Source organism: Heliangelus exortis, chromosome 1 (genome assembly GCF_036169615.1).
Source record: "Heliangelus exortis chromosome 1, bHelExo1.hap1, whole genome shotgun sequence".
Taxonomy (NCBI): Eukaryota; Metazoa; Chordata; class Aves; order Apodiformes; family Trochilidae; genus Heliangelus; species Heliangelus exortis.
The window spans coordinates 123,668,286-123,689,391 of NC_092422.1; the positions used below are offsets into that span (position 1 = coordinate 123,668,286).

The 21,106-nt window shown below is 45.6% G+C and overlaps 1 protein-coding gene across 1 annotated transcript in view; it reads left to right on the forward strand.

The window, feature by feature from the left end:
* Positions 1-9,513: 9,513 nt before the first annotated feature.
* TMCC3 (transmembrane and coiled-coil domain family 3) overlaps positions 9,514-21,106 on the forward strand; it is a 134,909-nt gene continuing 123,316 nt past the window's right edge. The window contains exon 1 of the mRNA XM_071765032.1: positions 9,514-9,654. Coding sequence (XP_071621133.1) covers positions 9,643-9,654 — 12 coding nt within the window. The 5' untranslated portion in view covers positions 9,514-9,642. The remainder of the gene's footprint in view (positions 9,655-21,106) is intronic.

A 21,106-nucleotide genomic window follows, 5' to 3' on the forward strand; every position in this document is an offset into this window, starting at 1 on the left:
TTAGACCTGGATGTAAGCTGATCTGAAATGGTATAATTTATGTCACTGTAATGTTCTATATATCTGTAAGAACTACAAAGCACAGATCATTCTTCTACATTTGACAGGAAGAAAAGAACTAGGATGATGCTCAAACTTTGTTTTGTATTTGTGCATACAGTGTTATTTTTATGATGGGCCTTGTGAGCAGACTTCCTTTTCTAGGCACTGTCTCATAGCTTAAAACTGACAGCTTAAAAGAGACAGGGTGTGACATGTGTACAGAATCCAAGATTGATAAGGGTAGGCTTTCATTCATTATAATGACTAAGAAGGAGTGAAGACTGACAGTTCAATCACTCATTAACAAAGGCTTACACTATTCCTATTCATTGAGGTGTTAGTCAAAATTTAAAACACTTTAAAAAGGATAATATTATTATTAAAACTTGATTTCATACTTTTCTTTCATATGATAGTGTGGAAAAATCTCAGTAAATAGAATTGTAATTGGACTGAAAACTACCCCCAAATTACTGGGCTTTTTTCTGTCTTTTAATTTTCAGAAATACCTTTCCTGCTTACAGAATGATAGGAGGCATGACTTAAAAATGTGCTAACTGCAGGTTAACAGGTTGCTGAATGTCAGCAGAGCCAAAGGACTAATGAACCATTCCGGACAAGAGAGGAACACAGGGGGTTACGGTAATGTTTAATTTGCTGAGGACAGAGGTCTCCAGCTCACATTGGCTGAATTAAAACATTAATGACAGAGCCCACTGTAAAGGACTTGGCAGAGCAGGATATGAGCTCTGTCTCACCCAGCAGCTCCATCCACAGCCCCTTTTCCTGGAGGAGCTGGTGCTCAGTGACAGGTTGGTCCATGCTCCTGTGGACTCCTGTACAGTGAGGGAAGACAACGTTGAACTCAGCTTCCCCAGGATACCAGGCTCATGGGAGAGCATCCTGGACACCCCTGTGATGGGATGGGCAGCAGAGCTGCTGTATCTCAGGGTACATAGTAACTACTTATGGAAAAGAAAGTCACCACATAAACCCAGTCTCAACGTATGTGCAAGGTAAAGAAGGCAAGTGCACAATCATGTTAAGTCTTGCCCTCTGTTACTGCTATTTCTCTTCCAAATTCTTTGAGGACTTCTTCAAGCTTTCTCTCCCAAAGCAAGATTTAGTTAGATTTGAGCAGTTTCACACCCATTTTTTCCCTTGATTTCATTGCCAAGTGGGAATGATTTGTCTGTCTGTCTTATTGTCTGTTCTTGTTCTACACTAAGATGCCAATCTCCCATCTCTAAGAAGCTTACAGGGTTTTTTTGGCGGTGAACGAGTCATATTTTTCCACTGTGTGGCAGTGAAAAATGATTGTTCTCTCTCTTGTGTTGACTGATTAGGTGATGTGCAGATATAGACAACCTTGTTATTTTAAACAAACCTCACCTCTTGCTTCAGCTGATTGAGTGGAGAGAAAATTTTGTTCCCATAGCAACATTTTGCATTCGAGCCTGCAAAAATGAGGCTGGCTGGAAGCATTTCAAACATGCTGCATTTAAAAAGCAGATTCTGCTCTACAATCTTTTTTCATTTTTGCATCTGACAGAATGATTTAGTAAACACCAGACAAATGAAAAGAAAAATCTTTGCATCCTCTTACGTGAAACTGGAGCTTGCTAATACCAGGTATGCTACAGAGCATCACTTGAACTGCTCTCCTAAAATGTGTTCAGTGAAGCAACCTGACAGCTTTAATATCAGTTGTCTGACCAGACACCAGAACTTTTAAGTGAAAATCAGTCAGATGTCACCTTAGTAAGAGGTCCTCTCCTACTTTCAGCAGAGACACCACCACTGAGCTTAGTGTGTAGAGAGAACTGGCTGGTAGTCTGAGGAAAAGTAAACTCCATGCAGGTGATTGTGTCTCAGAGACAAGGCACAGCAGGAGGGAAGGGGCTGCTGAATTCTTGCAGAAGTGCAGGTAGGGCAAAGGAAAGTAAGTCCAAATACAAGGAGGGGCTGGAGGAAGACACCACTGGAGAAAGAATAGATGACAAAAAATGTCTATTGGGGTTTTGTACTTCACACTGAAAATGTTGACCCTGCAGTAGCAGGGGTATTTTTTGTGGCTAAGGAAGAAGGAATTAGACTTCAATCATAGAATCAGAGAATGGTTTGGGTTGGAAGAAAACTTAAAGATTGTCTAGCTCCAACTCTCCTGCATGGGCAGGGACACCTCCCAGCAGATCAGGTTGCTCAAGGTCCCATCCAACCTGGCCTTGAACACTAACAGGGATGGGGCATCCACAACATCCCTGGGCAACCTGTGCCAGTGTCTCAGCACCCTCACACTAAAGAATTTCTTTCCAATATCTAACCAAAATCTAACCTCTTCCTGTTTTAGACTATTGTCCCTTATTCTCCCATTACACACCCATGTAAAAAACCCTACCCCAGTGTTCCTGTAGGCCCCCTGCAGATATTGGAAAGTTGCTATAAGGCCACATCAAAGCGTCCTCTTCTCCAGGATGAACAACCCCAAGTTTCTCAGCCTGTCCTCACAGGGGAGGTGCTCCAGCCCTCTGATCATTTTTGTGTCCCTCCTCTGGACACACTCAAGGAGCTCCATGTCCTTTTCTGTTGGGGACTCCAGAACTGGACAGAGTACTCCATATGGGATCTCACAAGAGCAGAGCAGAGAGGGAGAATCCCCTCCCTTGACCTGCTGTCTGTGCTTCTTTTGATGCAGCCCAGGACAGGGTTGGCTTTCTGGGCTGCAAGCACACGCTGATGGCTCATGTTAAGCTTCTGGTAACCACCCCTCCCCCCAAATCCTTTTCCTCAGGGCTGCCCTCAACCCTTTCTCCTCCCAACCTGTGTTTGTTTATGGGATTGTCCCAACCCAGGTGCAGAACCTTGCACTTGGCCTTGTTGAACTTCATGCAGTTTGTACAAGCCCACTTCTTGAGCCTTGTCAAGGTCCCTCTGGATGGCATCCCTTCCCTCCAGCATGGTTTCACCACACAGTTTGGTGTTGTCAGCAAACTTGCTGAGGGTGCACTTGATTCCGTGGTCCACGCTGCTGACAAAGTTATTAAATAGCACTGGTCTGAGTACTGACTGCTGAGGAGCATCACACATCTCCACTGATCATGACTCCTTGGGTGCAACCATCCAGCCAGTTCCTTATCCAATGAGTTGTCCATCCATCATATCCTTGCACTTTAGAGATCAGAATGTTGTGTGGGACAGTGCTGAACACTTTGCACAGGTCCAGGTTTATAATGTCTGTGACCCCATCATAAAAGGCCACCAGATTAGTCAGGCAGGACTTGTTCTTAGTGAAGCCGTGTTGGCTGTCACCAATCACCCCTTTGTTATCTGCTTGCCTTAGCAGAGCCTTCAGGAGCATCTGCTCCATCATCTTGCCAGGCACAGAGGTGGGGCTGACTGGCCTGTAGTTCCCTTTTTTGAAAATGGGGGTTATACTTCCCCTTTTCCAGTCAGCAGGAACTTCACCAGACTGCCATGACTTTTTGAATATGATGGACACTGGCTTTGGAACATCATCCATGAGTTCTTTCAGGTGCCACGGGTGAATCCCATCTGGCCCCATGGACTCCTTCATTTTCAGGTTCTTTAGGTGGTCTCAAACCTGCTCTTCATCTGCACTGTGAGGATCTTCCTTTTCCCAGTCCCTGCCTTTGGCTTCTGCATCACAGAGGGTGTGACCAGAGTCCTTGCCTGTGAAGACAGAGGCAAAGTAGTCACTGAGTACCTCGGCCTTCTCTACATCTTGGGTGAGTAGGACTCCCATTTCCTTCTGAAATGGGCCCACATTTTCTCTAGTCTACCTTTTATCATTGACAGACCTATACAAATTTTTCCTATACTCTTTAACCCCCCTTGCCAGATCCAATTCTCTCTGTGCTTTTGCTTTTCTAACCTGATCACTTGCTTCTCTGACTCCTTCTCTGTACTTCTCCCAGGTTATCTGTCCTTGCTTCCATCCTCTGTAAACTTTGTTTTTACCTCTAAGTATCTCAAGGAGTTCCTTGTTGATCCACTTCAGCCTCCTGGCACTGCTGCTTGCCTTCCTCTTCACTGGGACACATTGGTCCTGGGCATGCAGGAGGTGATCCTTGAATATGGACCAGCTTTCCTGGGCTCCTTTCCCATCCAGGTCTTTATCCCATTCTACCCTATTCAGCAGATCCTTGAAGAGACTAAAGTCTGCCCTTTTAAAATCAAGTGCCATCAGCTTATTTCACACTTTCCTCGCTGCCCTAAGGATCTTGAATTCTACGGTGTCATGGTCACTGCAGCCTGGTCTACTGTCAGGAAGAGCTCAGTGGACAACACGCAGATTAATATAATCCAAGTATTGCCGTTTATTGAGAGCAGCAGTAGCCCTTTTATACACAGTCAGGCTGATACTATAATATAAGCATATTGCTGATTGGTACAACACATTCTTCATATGCCACAGGGCACTATCTAACTGTCTATTTTGGACTTGATGATCTCCGAGGTCCCTTCCAACCCAGCCAATTCTGTGATTCTATAACTGGTTAAATACAACTGTTTATGTGCTGTCTATGAGAAGCTTTCCCATCCTGTTATTCTTCTTTTCTGTTGCCATCTTCTTTATCTTTTGCCCGTAGCTGATCTTTTAATAACCTTGCAGCTGGGCCTCAAAGCCCTTAGCTCACTCTGGCTAAAGCTAAATACTCAGGATTGCTCACATGTCCATTTTCTTCCAAGGATTCTCCAGCAGTCTACCATTCATTTTTACTTTGCTCACCAGCCTATCTCTGTTGGTGAGTACAAGACCTAGCAAAGCTCCTTTTTTGGTTGGTTCCTCTTCCACTTGGAGGAGGAAGTTGTCATCAATGCACTCAATAAACTTCCTGGAGTGCTGATGCTTTGCTGTTGTCCCTCCAGGAAATGTTGGGGTGATCCATGAGGATCATGGCTTGTGACTGCAAAGCAGCTCCTATCTGTCTAAAGAGGCCCTTATTCACGTGGTCATCCTGGTTGGGTGGCCTGCAGCAGTCCCCTACTATATCATTTGCCTCCAAATTCCATTTAATCCTGACCCATAGGGTCTCTGTCAGCTCCTCATCCATCCCCAGGTGGAGGTCCATGGACTCCAAGTGGTCACTGATGTAGAGAGCAACACCCCCTCCTCTTTTGCCTTTCCTGTCCTTCCTAAACAGTTTATACCCAGCCATCCCCACGCTCCAGTCATAGGAGCCATCCCACCATGTCTCAGTGATGTCATTGATGACAGAGGGACAAGACAAGGAACATATTTCACTCCAGGACTTCCTGTTTATTTGTCAGATGCTGTAAAAAAAGGATAGAGCAAAATAAATTTGTAGTCGTCTTTAAGGGAGATGATATAAAATGGCCCTTCCTCTGCCATCTGTCTGTGTTTCGCCAGACATACCCTCTTACTCAGCACAAATCACCTTAAGGCATAAATGGAAGATTCCATTTTTTAATCCAAGATTTTGCTTTGGAAGGTACAGAGCTCAGTGGCACAGTACACACGTGCCAGAAGCACAGTGCTATGTTCCTGGAGAAAAACAATGGCAAGTCACCCAGGAGCACAGAACTGCAAACAAAATGCACACATAGGGTCGATGTTATGGTATTTTAAGATGATATTGTTAATATAAAGTGATACTTTAATAGGAAATTGAGACACCTTTTCTCTGTGTTTGCCATTGGGCACTGATAAGCAAAGCAATGGCATTATGAATACCAACAAGGTTGGTTTTGGCAAATGTCTTATTTGCTACTTGTTCCAGGAGGAATAAGTTGAGAGCACTGCTGTAGCGTGGTGCTATTCAGCCAGCAACATAAAACTGTAAAATGGTTCCAATATGAGAAGGCAGAAAATTGTTACCTAAAGCTGGTTTTGGAGAAAGGAAACTCAGGCAGATTGATTTCAGAAGTTCTGTGAAAGGAAGATGCCTCACACCAAAATGCATGAAAGTCAGAGGAAATGTAGATGTTGTGCTTAGGGCCATGGTTTAGTGGTTGTCTTGGCAGTGCTAGGTTAATGGTTGGACCTGATGATCTTAAAGGTCTTTTCTAATCAAAACAATTCTGTGATTCTATGAAATACAAAGCAGGTGTGATCATGCAGAATGCTGGTTGCTCTCCAGTTATCCAAGCTCCACCTGAGCTGACCAGCACAGGTTGGAGTTCCCATCTACCATATTCTGATTAAGTGCTATGAAGTCCACCAAACTAGCACATCTTTGTCAAAAGAAGGTTGAAAAGAATTTTACAGTACTCTCAGTCATTATTTTTATTAGAGGATTTTTGCAAGAGGAAGTAAGTTTGTGTACAGAGTAACTGAGCAGGGGTCTGTTCCTGGAGATCATGGATCAAACCATGCATTGCTTCATACCCAGACTTCCTCTGAAAATGCCTGGTATTGCATAAGTCCTCTAAAACTGTAGCAGAAAAGAACCTAGGGTGATGAAAGAGACAGTATGGCAAGGAGGAGACAGCTTACATTACCAGAAGGGCAGGAAAAAGTGGGTGCTGAGAGCCATACAGAGTCATAACAACTGATAAAGATCACACCCACACACACACAAAAAAATAGGATGGAAGAGTGGAAACATAAGCAATCTTGATGGCCTGAAATGATGTTGTTATCTCACAAGTCAGCAAGGTTAATGATTTGCTGCTGGCTGGCCAGATAGCCCTGTGGTTCTACCAAAAATCCCTACCCACTACAATTTTCTAGAGGTCTGGATCTCAAAATTTTAATCTACCTTAAAATGCTTATGTTTTCAACATCACAGAATCATAGAATGTTTTGGGTTGGGTGGGACCTTTAAGATCATCTAGCGCCAATTCCCCTGTGTGGGAAGGGACACCTATCACTAGACCAAGTTGCTCAGAGCCCTGTCCAACCTGGCCTTGAACACTTCCAGGGATGAGGCATCAACAACCTCCCTGGGCAACTTGTTCCCATGTCTCACTACCCTCATACTAAACAATTTCTTTGTACCCTCTTCCAGCTTAAAACCATTATGCCTTGTCCTGTCTACATGCCCTGGTAAAAAATGCCTCCCCAGCTTTCCTGTAGGTCCCCTTCAGATACTAACTAGAAGGCTGCTGTAAGGTCTCCTCTTCTCCAGGCTGAACAATCCCAACTTTTTCAGCTGATAGATTCAAACTTTTGCATTCTAGAAAACAAAGCAGAGATCTACAGTTTAAGAAGGAGGCAGCAATATTCCTGCTGTTATGAGAAAACAAATAAAAAACACGCTGAGGTGAGGTATTTAATGCAGGCCCTGATGTGGACACCAGGGTCTATCTCCAGGGCAAGTGGCTCTGTCATGAGAAGACAAAAGCTCCGGACTTGAGGTAGGGAGCCAGATTTCTGACGACTTGTCACTAGAGATGCCAAGGATGCTGCTCTGTGAAAAAAAAAACATGTTCAGTTACTGACTTTAGATAGTTTCTGGTTCATCAGGACGGGAAGGTTACTGTGAAACCTGTTCCAAGGTCTTGAAGCCTCCGAATGCCTAAAAAGCCAAGGTTTGGGGTACTCTAAGAACCCTAAACCTGTAAATTAAACATTGCAAAACTTGAATCCTAGGGTTCCAGCTCTCTTTTAATCATACTCAGAGATTTTGAGAAAAGAAATTACTCCAGAGCACGTGTCTTTTCGTGATTGTAATTGCAGAAAATAACAAACCAAATATTCAGAGTTGATTCCTGAATGCTTATGGTCCGGGATTAATACTGATGTTCTTATTCCTCTTGATTATCCTTTTTCACTTACAGGTAAACTAGCAATTTTATCAAGCTCACACAATCAACTCTGATGTGAAAAATGCCTGGAAGAAAGGAAAGCAGATTGAGACTCTGTCACAACTGGGAGTAATAGCAGAAACATTAAGAGGGATGTGTCCTGTAGCATTTTAGACTGGGCAGTGGATAGGAAGAATGGCTGTAGCAGGCAATATTCTTGGAAATGTCACCGTTTTCTGCGTATGGTTGTCTTCAGTGACTAGAAGAACATCCCATCATACCTGTAATACAGAAATTTTGCCAAATGAGGGGACAAAATAAAGGGAATAGGCAACCTGAGCAAGTGAACATAAAAAATAACACTAGCCATGCAGGTTCCACTGGTGATCCCCCTCCATTTTAGCACCTTGGTGCAACATTGCACTGAGTAACAGTGTACACCACAAGATGGAAGGCGGCAGCAGCTGACTCAGTCTGCACAGCAACGCAAGTGAGATTTGATGGCTGAGCACCGTGGTGTGGCTCCCTGCTCTCCATGGCACAAAGTTATGAACTTTTTATTAACCTGCCAGCTAACAGTTGCTTCAGCTGAACTGCTCCTGTCAAACTAATTCCAAGTGTAAATGCAATGACAGTTTGCTCTAGCTTCTTTGTCTGCTTTTTACTTACTAACTAGCTCTCAGGAAATTGGTTCACCATGGGTCACTATGTGCTCACAGGACTCAAGTTTGATGAAAAGTTACCCGAGAATGTACTTGCACGCAGGGGATACTTGAAGTAATAGGTTGCCCTGAGATCAGCCACATCCATCAGAATCTGAAACACGTGGTCCTGTCTTCCTGAGACACAGCACAAGCTGCTGCACCCCTGGCTGGGTTTGGATGCTGGGCACAGAGGCTCAGCCCGTGGGGGGTGTGTGGGTGTACAGATATAACCCCACCAAACAATGATTCACCTCCCCACACCGGACAACAGGAACCCCAAGTTCTTGCATTTAACACTAATACAGAAAGTACTTCATAATTAGCTCTAAACACCTTTCAAGGTAGGGTTCTATTTTAACTTGGGAACATCTTGTAGCTCTGACAGTGTACTACAGCTTGCAGAAAAAGTAAATTGCTCCTGGAATAGGTGTAATTTGCTTCGGGTGAGACTTGCTTCGTTATGGGAAACCAGAGGACCATGACCACGTACAGAGTGTTTAACCACCTGAGCAGCGTGGTCCAGGTGGCTTCCCACCGACCTGGCTGGGACTATGAAGCCACTCAGCCTGCCATCTCCCTTCTACCCAGGAGGTGAAGCAACCCTCAGCCCTACCCTGCTCGGGCCCAGGGGAGTCGACGGTGCACAGGTAGGAGCGAGCGGCTGCAGCGGGGAGGAAGCCCGGCATCCCGCTCCCGTGGGGCGCCGCCGCGGCTCCCCAACCGCACCATCACCACCGGGAGCCGGACGGAGCCAAGCACCTCTCGGGTAGAGACCACCTTCTTCCCCCACGGCCTCCCCCAGCCCCAGGGCCGCGGGCTCCCGTCCCGGGCGGGGCGGCAGGGAGGGGGCTGAGGCCGGGGGAAGGGGCCGGGCGGCGGAGGCGGGTGGGCCCGGCCCCCTCCGTGGCCGCGCTGCCTCGTGGCGGGCGGCAGCCGTCGCGCCGCCGCTCAGTGTGGGCAGGCGGGCGGCGTGCGGGGAGGGCCCGTGGACTCCGGGCATCGCGCCGCCGGGCCGGGGTGGGGCGGAGGCCGGGGTGTGCCGGGGGTGTGTGCCCCGGAGGACCGAGGTGGCCGCCGCAGCCGCCCTGCCCTCTGCATGGCCGCTCCGTGAGGGGCAGGAGAGCGCGGCGCCGTGGCGGGGAGCCCCCGGCGCTGCCTGCCCAGCATGCTGCGGAAGGTAAGGATCCCGCCGTGGCTGCGGGCACGCACACCGTGGGGCGGGGGCCGGGAACGCGGGGCCGCCGCCGTGACACCGGGCACCGGCGAGCGGGAGTCGAGGCGGGGAACGGGGGGAGAGCAGCAGCGAGGCTGACGGGGCCCCACCAGGGGGCGCCGCGGCGCAGGGAGCGGCTCCGGAGCGGGGCGGCTGCGCCCCTCAGGGCGGCCGCGGTTGCGGGTTAGGGGAGGCGAGGGGCGGCCGGGACCGGGGTGCGGGAGCGGCGGCGGGAGCCCGGCGGGTGCTGTCCATGGTGCGGCGGCGGGCAGGCACGGGCGAGCCAGGCCGGGCAAACTTTGCCGTGTGGTTTCCGAGTGGCCGGGCCATTCGTAGGCGGAGGGTGCCATAGCTGCCTGTTTGGGCATCACGGGGTGCGGAGGAACCGGGGTGCGGGGTGTCCCCGCGGGTCGCCACCGCTGGCTGGGAACCCGGCTGCGTTGGGGGAGGGTGGGCCGGGCTGCGCGGGGCGAGTGCCGAGCGCCTGGAGCCGCCCGGGGCTGCTGGAGGGAGCGAAGCGGCGGTGAGTGCATCAGCCGTGCGGAGGGACCCGCCATCCGAATCTCGCCTCCGTTGCTCCCGGCCCGGCGGCAAGCGGTGAAATTCGGCTGTGAAATTTTGAGAAGGGAGAGAGACTCCGGCGAATGGAGCAGCTCTCCGTTCGCAGACCGGGCAGCGGCGCCGTGTGTGTTGTGTGCAGGAGAATGCAAGACTTTCGTGATGGGTGAAGGCGCTGCTGAAAGCTTTAGAGAAATAACCCGAAGGTTGTTTTAACCCAAGCCCAGGGGAGAGTGGCTACACAGCAACGCCAGACCCCGCTTGAGAGCTGTAACCAAAAGCTAGTACAGTCGGTAGGAATCCTTTCCCTGATACAGGAATCCAAAGTGTCCAGTTCCTATTGCAGTTTTCAGTACTCCTTCCCAAAGGCAAGCTTCCCTCCCAGGCACTCCTGGGCTGCTTCTGCTGGAAACTGGCTGTAACAGGAAAGTGCCAGTGTAGATGGAGTATTATCAAGAGAACGAATCGCTTTATGGCTCAGGCTTCTTGTCCCACTCTCTTGTCTTGCTCTCATTTTGGGTTATCTTCCCAAATTTTGTTGTTATAGCTTTAGGCCCCTCTAGTCTTAAGTGTGCAGTAGCTGAGGCAACTGAAGTAGGAAGACATCCCTCAAAATTTGCTATAGAAGGAATGGGAAATCTCTTGCCTTGCTGCGTGGGAGTGAGGGGACTGGAGCCCAAGGTTCTTTCTAGTGCTTCTGAGACACTGCTCCGGGCTCCGGTGGCTGCACATGGTTTGTCAGAGCCTGATGGATGCAGAGCAAACAAGACGATTTAGGATTTCCCTTTGTTCTGTAGAGGAACAAAGCCTGGTATTACTAATCTCTTTTTACAAATATTCCCAGAGCAGTATTTTAATATTGTTAGTGTTAATTATTATGTAGTTATTATACAGTTTGGACAGGCTAGGTAAGAGAAAGCTGATTAATTCTATCCTTGCATTGTGAATAACTTGGAACAAATGCTTCATTTGAATTTTACCTTCTTTGACAACCCATCATACTCCTTTGCTTAGAAGGAGGAGGAGTGCAGAGGTGGTCATGATTTCAAATTAAGGGCTTATTTAAGGTCAGAATGACCTTGAGGATTGGAAAGACAAGATATCTGGCCCTTGCTTTTTTTTTTTTTTTTTTTTTTTTTCCTTACCTAATTCTAGGGCTGCCCAAGAGCTCAATTGGAGTTTGTGTTGTTCTATGCTGGCAGCCTGTTCTGTGCTACACCTTCATGATCTGTCCATTGCAGACTGACCTCTCTGTGAGTTATGGGCCACCTGTGCTGAATTTCTCTGCTGCAACCCGAGAACTAGAGCAGTGCCAAGAGAAATTAAACAAAGCCAACTTTACCTTAAAAATTATAAAAATGCTAATCCTTAACTCTTAGTCACTGCCTCAGGGTTAATGAAGGCTGCGTGAAGGACCATCTGAGTAGGGGAATCGCCTTTTAGGAAAAGGTTGAAAGAAAGAAAAAATCACCATTTCAGTCCTCACTTTGGATCAGTTTGGAGAAATCTCCTCACTGAGTTCATGGATTATGTCCGTAGCACATCTTTGAAAAATAGTAGTCATGTGGGCAACCAGCAGTTAAAGTTGTATTTCATGAAACCTCCCTATTGAGTGCTTTGTCTTTTCTTTATTCTCTGCTATATCACAGGAGTTTCTATCATTTGTGACTTAGCAAGCCTTTTTTGCTTTTGTATCTGTCAGGAAGGGAAGATAAAATAGGGAAAAACCCCTGGGTTTCTGTTGTTCCACTTGTCACATGATTTTATGGCAAACAAGAGGACCTCTCTGACTTTGCTGTCCCTAAATGCAGCTGATGTTTCATCAATTGCTTCATAAATACACTAAGCTGGAGAGGACTGGGCCACTGAGATACAAAGCTGAAATTCTTGCACAAGGTTTAGTGTGGGTCAAAAGCTTAGTGTTAAATTCACGCTTTCCATGTGAAACAACTTTTCCAGTGCTATCTGCACTCAAAAAGGAGCAGTATGTAGGAGAGTTGTTTTGGATGTCTCGGGAGCATAGTAAAAACCTGGGTTTTGTTGCCAGAGACAGATGAAGTAATGTCCTTGCCCTTCCCTTTGGGGATATACTGGGTTTCAACTCTAATGTGGAGAAAATGGACCTGTGAGAATGGGTGGAATCAGTGAAATGTCTTGGCGGAGCTGTAGAGGGTGAGCTTTCCCTAAACAGAGCCCTTGGTGGATTGGGTGACCTGATCTCACGAAGGACCCTTCTTGCTCCCTGTGCTTAGGTCATCACAACAGGCTGGAGTCCTTCAGGCAGTGATGACCTGAAGCCAGAGGCAGTACACAGGTGTTGGCAGTCCTCTGGCTTAAAAAGTGACAGTGATGCTCTGTGTAAGTGTGCAGAGGCACACCTGAGACAGATGATCCTTTGTGTGTTCCTCAGGCCCCTGCTGTAGGCTGTGCAGGAAAGCAGAGCAGCTTGGGCTGAGCCAGGTCTGGCACTGCATGCAGCAGAGATGTGTGGTATGGAAGAAACCACTGTGGGGAAGAACAGGCCCCAGCAAAACACTGCTGAGGGCTTCCTGCTCTACCTGGAGCCTTACTCAGCAGCTCTTACCAAGTACTTCTGCTAGGCAACAGTTCAGACTGGCACTTGCCTGGCACCTCTTCCCCTCCTTCTGCCTCCTCTGGCTGCACATGCCCAACATGTTATTGGTGAAGATAGTGCTTTCCAAAATCCTCTGAGTACTAGTGAGGTCAAGGTTTTCAATTATCTTAATGCATTATTTGAGATGCTTTACGGGAATTTCATCCTTCCAGAGAGCGTGCCCCCCTCCCATTCTCTTTTCAGACTTGAGAGGCACAATGGCTGTATGTGGAGAGGTCCCTGGTCAACACTGCTTTTTCTCACTCTTCAAGCTGTAAAAAAAAAAACAACAAAAAAAAAAACCCAAAAAGAACCCAGGCATTTCCAAGTGCTGTCTTGCTTGAATGACTACACATTTTTAAGAACACTGCTGCAGAGTATCTAAGTGCTCCAGCTAGATGTATGGATAATGTCAGATGAGTTTGGCCCACTTGATTTTTCATTCCAGGTGAAAGATCCAATTCTTTTTCTTCCATATGTTCTTCACTTTACACTCAGTTTCTTATTAGCAAGAAAATATGAATGTGAATATAAGCAGGAAGAACATCCTGGAGGTTTTTTCTGGTTTTACATACTTTCCCCTTCCCAGTCATTCAAATAAAATAGACTGGCATCCTACTTCATTAAGACAAGCTGTCTATTAGACATTGCAGGGAAGCAGTAACAGAATTAAGAGAGGAGAGACTACATTTCCAGGCAACAGATGGAAAGCCAGTCCTCCAGGCTTCAGCATTCTTGTCTCTTTGGACTTGTTTCTCTTCATCTTCTCTTGCCAGATGACCCACCTATCTTAACTGACTATATTAGCAGCTCATTTATTCAGCCTAGACAGTCCCTCACCAGATCACTGAAGTACATATTAGATATCAATTCTCATTTGTAACTGTTTTTATTACCTTCTTGAATATCAGCTCTGTGTATCTTACTCATTTTCACTGGGGAAAACAAATTCGCTTGTCAAATTTTTCTGGAGTTATTTCTTCAGACAAGATGAGCCCACACTTGGAAATTAATCGAAACCAAACATATCAGCAAGAAATTAGTATTTAGGGACAACAAAAAGAAGAAAGTAATATGGGCAGAATACACTGAAAATCCAGGCTGGGCTAAATAAAAAGTGTCATGAAGATGAAATTGTGTTCTACTTCAGTTTTTATTGTGTCATTTGATATTGTTAAGTGGTTTTGGCTCTGACATTTAGCAATCAGTAGCTGCTCTTGTAGGAAGGAAAGGGAACAGTCTTTCTTGGTAATGCTCTGTTTAATGCCTAAAGTAGTTAGGAGGGGCATACCTACCTTGACAGGAACAGATCAGTGCTGCATCTTGCTCTAGATTTTATCCACCAGATGTTTGAGTAGAATGAAAGCTTTATTTTTAACCAAGTTGTCATTTTCTGATCTTTACAACCTGTTGGGCAAAACTGCACATGGTGGGACAATTTGGGCTAATGGCAGTGGGTGGCACCATAGCTCTGCTGGGGAAAAAGTAAAGTGCCCTTTTGGTATTTTTAGTTGCTCAGAGATTTCCTTCAAATAGTATATAGCACGGTCAGTCAAAGGCTACATTTCAGAATTTAGGTAACAGAATTCAGATTTTCCTTATTCAGCTATTTTAGAGGCTCTGCTATTTTGGCTACCCTCAGGGGATACAAAATGTGTTGCCAATTAAATCTGTGACAACAGATAACTCACTTAAGAACTGTGTAAGACATAGAATCAGAGAATCAGAGAATCATAGAATTGGCTGGGTTGGAAGGGACCTCAGAGATCATCAAGTCCAACCCTTGATCCACTACCACTGCAGTTCCCAGACCATGGCACTGAGTGCCACATCCAGTCTCTTTTTAAATATCTCCAGGGACGGAGAATCCACCACTTCCCTGGGCAGCCCATTCCAATGTCTGATCACCCTCTCAGTAAAGAAATTCTTTCTAGTGTGCAACCTAAACCTCCCCTGGCACAACTTGAGACCGTGCCCTCTTGTCTTGCTGAGAGTTGCCTGGGAAAAGAGACCAACCCCCCCCTGGCTACACCCTCCTTTCAGGGAGTTGTAGAGAGTGATGAGGTCTCCCCTGAGCCTCCTCTTCTCCAGGCTGAACAGCCCCAGCTCCCTCAGCCTCTCCTCATAGGATCTGTGCTCGAGTCCCTTCACCAGCCTGGTTGCCCTCCTTTGGACCTGCTCCAGGACCTCAATCTCCTTCCTGAACTGAGGGGCCCAGAACTGGACACAGGACTCGAGGTGTGGCCTCACCAGGGCTGAGTACAGGGGCAGGATCCCTTCCTTGGACCTGCTGGCCACGCTGTTCCTGACACAGGCCAGGATGCCATTGGCCTTCTTGGCTACCTGGCCACACTGCTGGCTCATGTTCAGCTTCCTGTCAATCCAAACTCTAAGGTCCCTCTCTGTACCCTGGCACAAGGGAGCACAGAATAAATCCTTGCTCCACATGCAGACAGGCAGCTGGAGATTTCTCCTGGAGTCTGGGAAGGTTCTGACTGAGGAGTGGGGAATGCTTGTGTCGATAAATGAGTTTTAGTGGATTTTAGTGAATTTAGGTGCCTGGAGGCATTTAGGTGCCTAAAAGATTACATGATATGCAAGTGAGGATTTTGGTGGGATATCAGCGTTGGTTTTGAAGTACTAAAGATAAGAGGATTTCCTGCCTGTACCTCAAGCACTCCTTTTTGCTGAAGGGCTCATCTTTTCCATCACTGCTTCTGCTGTGGGAAAGTGGGATTGAAATGGCTGACGTGCTTTCAGCCATCTTTCTTGCTGATCATATTTTTACCTCCTGCGTCTGTTAGGAAGCAAAGAGGAGAGTGAGGTGTAAATGGCACAGAGAGGAAGAATTAGGGAGTGACCAATTTTTGACTCTGTCAGGAAAGGAACTGGGGGCCTCAAATGAAACTGTCAGTCCCCAGGTTCAGAGCAGGAAGATGTGCTTCTTGCTTAGCCATCCAAGAACTTGCCATTGGGTGTGTGTGTGACACGAGTTTCCGTGGGTTCAAAAAAAAAAGCGAGCAAAATCAGGAAGAATAGATCAGAGGTTCCTGAATATAAAATTAATAGCTCTGGTTTAGAATGTCCTCACCCTGTGGAGGCCTCAGCAGCTGGGAAGTATTCTGGGGAGCAGCATTACCTGATTGTTCTGGTTGTGAGAGTCTTCCCAAGGCCTCTGCTGTTGGCCACTGCTTCAGCCAAGACATAGGCATGGATTTACTGAAAGGCAGTGTGCTTCCTACAGTCCATCACCACAGAACCAAGCTTTGTTTTCTCCTGAGGTTGCTTGTGAGATACTGAGCCTATTAGTCACACCATTGATGAAGCAGGTCAGCTGAGAAATGTTTTAGGAGTCTACATCGTCTCAGAGAATGCATGCATGCCTTGAGATTGGAGCAGTGGGAGAACAAATGGAGGAAGATCAAGATCCCTTAAGCATGTTGGCTTCATTGAATTGAAAAAAGAAGGATTTTTTTAAAAGTAATTTCTTTTGTTCATGACTCCTGTTCAGGACAGTGGTAGGTCAGAATGGCTGGTTGCAAATTTCTTCCCAGGCCGCCTGTGCCAGGACCAACATCCCCCTGTCCTTATGTTCTAGACTAGGGACAAAGCAGATTTTAGCACAAAAGGCAGTTAATTTCCTTTGTATATTCCTGGCTGCTGGAACATTATTCTGGTGGAGGGCAATAAAATATTAACTTTTAAAAACATATCTGAAAAAACTGCAAAAAAAAAGGACAGATGTGTTGATTGACTGTTTGGGTTGTGAGGAAAGGGTGGAAATTTTGCCTCATTTAACAAAGCTAGTTTTCAAGTCTGCCCAGTGATAAAACTGCAAGTTCCAAAGGGGTTTTTGTTTTCATTGTTTGAGGTATGGCTGTGCTGTATTGAGTGGCCAAATGGTGTAGTTATTAGGTTCACCTTGTTAGCAATTTCTGCTAAGTAAGCCATGTGTGACTATTTTTTCCTGTCAGCCTTTCCTGTAGGAGTTAGCATTTAATCAAAAAATTGATTTCTTCAATCTGCTGCTTTACCACATAGCAGAGGGACATTTAGAAATTGGCATCAATGGTTTGTGTTTTGGTCTCAGCTGCTGCCTGTTTCCTCTGAGAGAAGTGGGGAGTCCTGCTCAGGTGAGGAGGTGGCCAGTGCACCAGGCAGTAACACTCCTCTTCCAAATACCTCTAGCTGAGACTGAGCAAACCTGGGTGTTTCCTGGACCAACCAGATCATTTGATATTAGATTTTGTGTAGTTTGGTGATGACTGAGGTCTCCTTAAATTATAATATCCAACTAGCTGATGTAGTATCTTGTCTGTTTTGTAGTGCAACTTTTAGTCCAAATACCCTAACTATTTCAGACCAGCAGGTTGTTGGGAACTGTTAACCCCTGGAAAACTATATAAATAGTTTTCCACTTGGAAATTCTTACACATTTCTGGTCTGGACGGTTTTGTGAAGCCTCAGTGATGGTCTGTGAGCAGTGTCAAGCAGTCAGCATACCTCCTCCTTGCTGTTTGAGGAGGAATTTCCATCTTCAGAGAGTACGTGGAACCAACCCATCGTCCATGGAATGATGATGCCTCTCCTGATAAAAGGTGTGTGGCTCAGTGGCTTGGGCTTTGGGCTTGGTTAAACAGGTACTCTGTTTTCATTGGGCTCTTGACCTGATATGTGACTTTTTAGGCTAATTTGTTTGCTCCTTTTCTGCTATGGTCTGTCTTGGGCATGTTGTTGGTGAAGAAACCTTTTTCTCTTGTTGAAAACTAGGTCTTCCAAAAATCTTTGATAATCTCCACTTGTAAGGTGAAAAATGTCTAGGGCTCACCTTTTCTGCCCCACTAAAACATCTACATGTGCCCTGACTGATCTCATGTGGCTTCAGGACCAATAAAATGAGGACACTGGTTCTTTGGTCACTGTTTTCTTTTATGTAGTGAAGTCTGGCCTTGAATGCTAGAAACCTTTATAAAAGGAAATGCTTCACTGGCCCATATTATTTTTGTCAAAGCTGTTTGTGGTAGAAAATAGGTGTTTGATTTTAAAAAAAGAGCACACCACAGAAAATATATTTTGCTTGAAAATACTGATTTTTCCCTGAAAAATAAACTCTAGTTGAGAATATGGATTAAAGCTCTTTACTCTCACTGAGAAATCAGCAATATTATACAATATAATAGTAATGCTTGCTAGATTCAGATACTTTTTTTTTTTTCCTAAACAAGTTAGTATTCACACCTGTTTGTTTGTTTTAACTTATTTTATTTTATTTATTATTGGTCATCTTGGATATTAGCTTGCATATAATTATTCATAACCAGTAACTGAATTTGCAAATCTACCAGTAGTTCTCCATCCTTTCCAGATGCTCTAGAACCTATTTTACTACATATTCTTTTCATATTTTTTTTTTCCTTTTTCAGCTTATTTTTAGACAGATGAATAAACAAGATTTATGTGCACTTCAATTATTTTGCTTTTTGTCAAGGTACATTTTCCGGTAACACAATTAATTAACTCCATTAACTGTTTAAAAAGGGCATATCCCCTAGTGGCAGTCATTTGGTACTGGCCTACTTGAGTTAATGAGTGAAGTGGATGAGTTACACATACTGACTTGCTCAGAAATAAAGGGAGATTTTTGTCCTTTTTTCTTTCTGTTAGATGTATAAAGGAGGCCTGAAGACATATTTTCCTCTATTGCTTTTTGCCTTTTAGATTCAGTCTGTTTGGGTCTTCCTGAGAGTTAGACTGCAGAGCTGGTCTGGGCTAGTCTATTCTAGATTATTTCTATTCTATTCTATTCTAGTCTAGTCTAGTCTAGTCTAGTCTAGTCTAGTCTAGTCTAGTCTGATTTGAATTGATTTGATTTGATCCTGTTCCTTTCTATGTTGTTGAAAACAGGGCTGGTTGTACAGTCAGGATGCCCTCTTAGCAAACAGATTCCCTCTGACCTTTAATATGAAAAATTTAGGACAACTTTTCCTAAGCTTTTTGCTGTTTTTATCCACACTCAGCAAAGTTATAACCAAGCCCAGCCTTGCAGCTGAGAAGCTGTGTCCAGTCCTAGAAACTTCTTTTGCATCCTGCTACCAAACCCACCCATTTCCCTTCCCACTGGAGCATCCAGTCACTGAGGATGCTTGTTCTGGCTGTGGGAAAGCTCAGGTAGAGTGAGTTGCTTTTCTGAACTGCTTTGAAACACAAAGGAAGCTTTCAGAGGGGGTTGCTTTCACTGCTGCTGGGTCTGGCAAGGGCAAACTGGGCTTTTGTGGCTTGCAGAGCACCTGCACAGGAAGGCAGTTGAGCTCAGAGACTACCTTGATGAGGAAAGGAAGGAGGAAAAAGGTCCTTCTGCAGAGTGCTAAGCATTATATTAAATGAATAAAATTTGATTTTTATTTTTTTTTTTAATTACTGGGGAGAAGTGTAACTAGAAGGGTTTCTAGGCTGTAACCCCGAGTGCTGTCATAGCAGAAACTACACTGAATGAGTTGAGGGCAAGTAGAACCAAAATGTCCCCTGCCTTGGGTAATAATAGAAGCCACAGTTTCCTGACAGTTATTTATTGCTCCTCTTTTTCCTATGTGAACTTAAGAAGTTTTGTACCCAAGAGGTTTCTTTAACTTAGCCCTCCAACAGGTGACTTCTTCTAGTCACCGTTTTCTGATCCTAAAAAGTAGGAGTGCAGATTTGCAAGCAGGAATGTGTGTCTATATACATAATTTACAAATGTTGTCAGAAAAATAACAGATTTATATATCATAATAGCCTGGCATACCTGTTGTAGAGGTGGGAGTGAGTAGCCAAGTCTTTCGTACTTAGCACCTCTGCTAGCAGACTATACAGAAATGGGAATAATTCAAGAAAATGATGAAATTACTGTGATTCAGTACTTCTCTTACAGAAGTATGGCAATGATGGAGAAAAAAGGAATTTTGTATCACTGGTAGTGGATAGTAATCTAATGCAAGTTCCCACACAGGTTAAATTAATGTAGTTGTGGCACAGTGCCCAGAATAGGATGGGGGGAAAGAGTGGGAAGGAATGAATCAGCTCTCATGTTTTGCAAGATCCTGCCTTCTAGTTCAATATTGTCTTGTTTTCTTTGCCTGAATTTATTCCTGACAGGTGGTGACAGAATGTTTTCATTAAAGAAAGGATGATGATACCTTCTCAGAATCACAGAAATCCTATAAAGTCTACTGTGGCAAACTGGTATTCAGACTTAAAATTGTCACTGGGTTCTCTTCACCAGTTCTTTGAAGCTTTGAAATTCCTTATTGCTGCCTCACATCACTTTTTTTCTAAGCCCTGTTACCCAGCAGTGCAAGGACAAGAGCACACAGGCACATCACTTGCTTCCTTCCCCAGCCCAGAGGGAGGAGAGCTGCCTGCAGAAGGCTTGTGACCACTGAGCTCAGGGTACATTTTTAAAACTACTGTCAGGAGATGGTAGGAGGTTGCTTTGACAAGCTGGGCATAGGAGGCACTCCTGTATCAGTGCTGCTGTATGGATAATGTGTTACTAGCACTGTTAGCAAAGGGTGCTGGTTTCCCCCTTTGTAAGTGGCTGCTGGAGCCAGGGTAGATCCTGATGCTCAGGGAGCAAACATGTGAATCTGGAACACCCAGGTGGGGTAGCTGTGCTCAGAAGCTGGTTGCTCAAGTTTGATGGAGCCTGTGCAGCCTGATTTCCCACTTGTGGTCATTCCCCAATGACTTTAGATGAGAATGTGGGTCACCCTCAGACTGCAGCACCACGGGGACAGAGAAGAACATGACTGTCTGTACCTGAGCGGGGTGGACAGTCAGCCAGACAGCTTCCATTTCCAGCTTCAGGGCCAGGGACTGTGTGTGGACCGGGTCTGCATGTATAGAGGAAGAAAGAAGAGAGGATGAGGTGCTGCCTGATGACCCAAGCACTGTTTTAATGTGTCTCAGCAAAGCCAAACATGCCAGCGGCAGGTTTTAATTACTGGTTCTGCTGTGCTGAACCACCAGCTCCAGAATAGCCTGCCTGTAGCTAGTGCCCAGGTGTTCAGGCTGGGTTTAGTGTTCTCTGTGGTAACTAAATTTAGACAGAATATAATTTAGAAATGAAAGATACAAGTCAGTAAACCAGAGGAGGGAAACATGGCATTGAATCAAGAAGAAGAAAAAGCAATACTTTCCCCAAGCTAAATAACAGTCGGTTCATTTGTTCCTTGCTTCTGGAGCCCATTTTGATTTCATAAGCACATT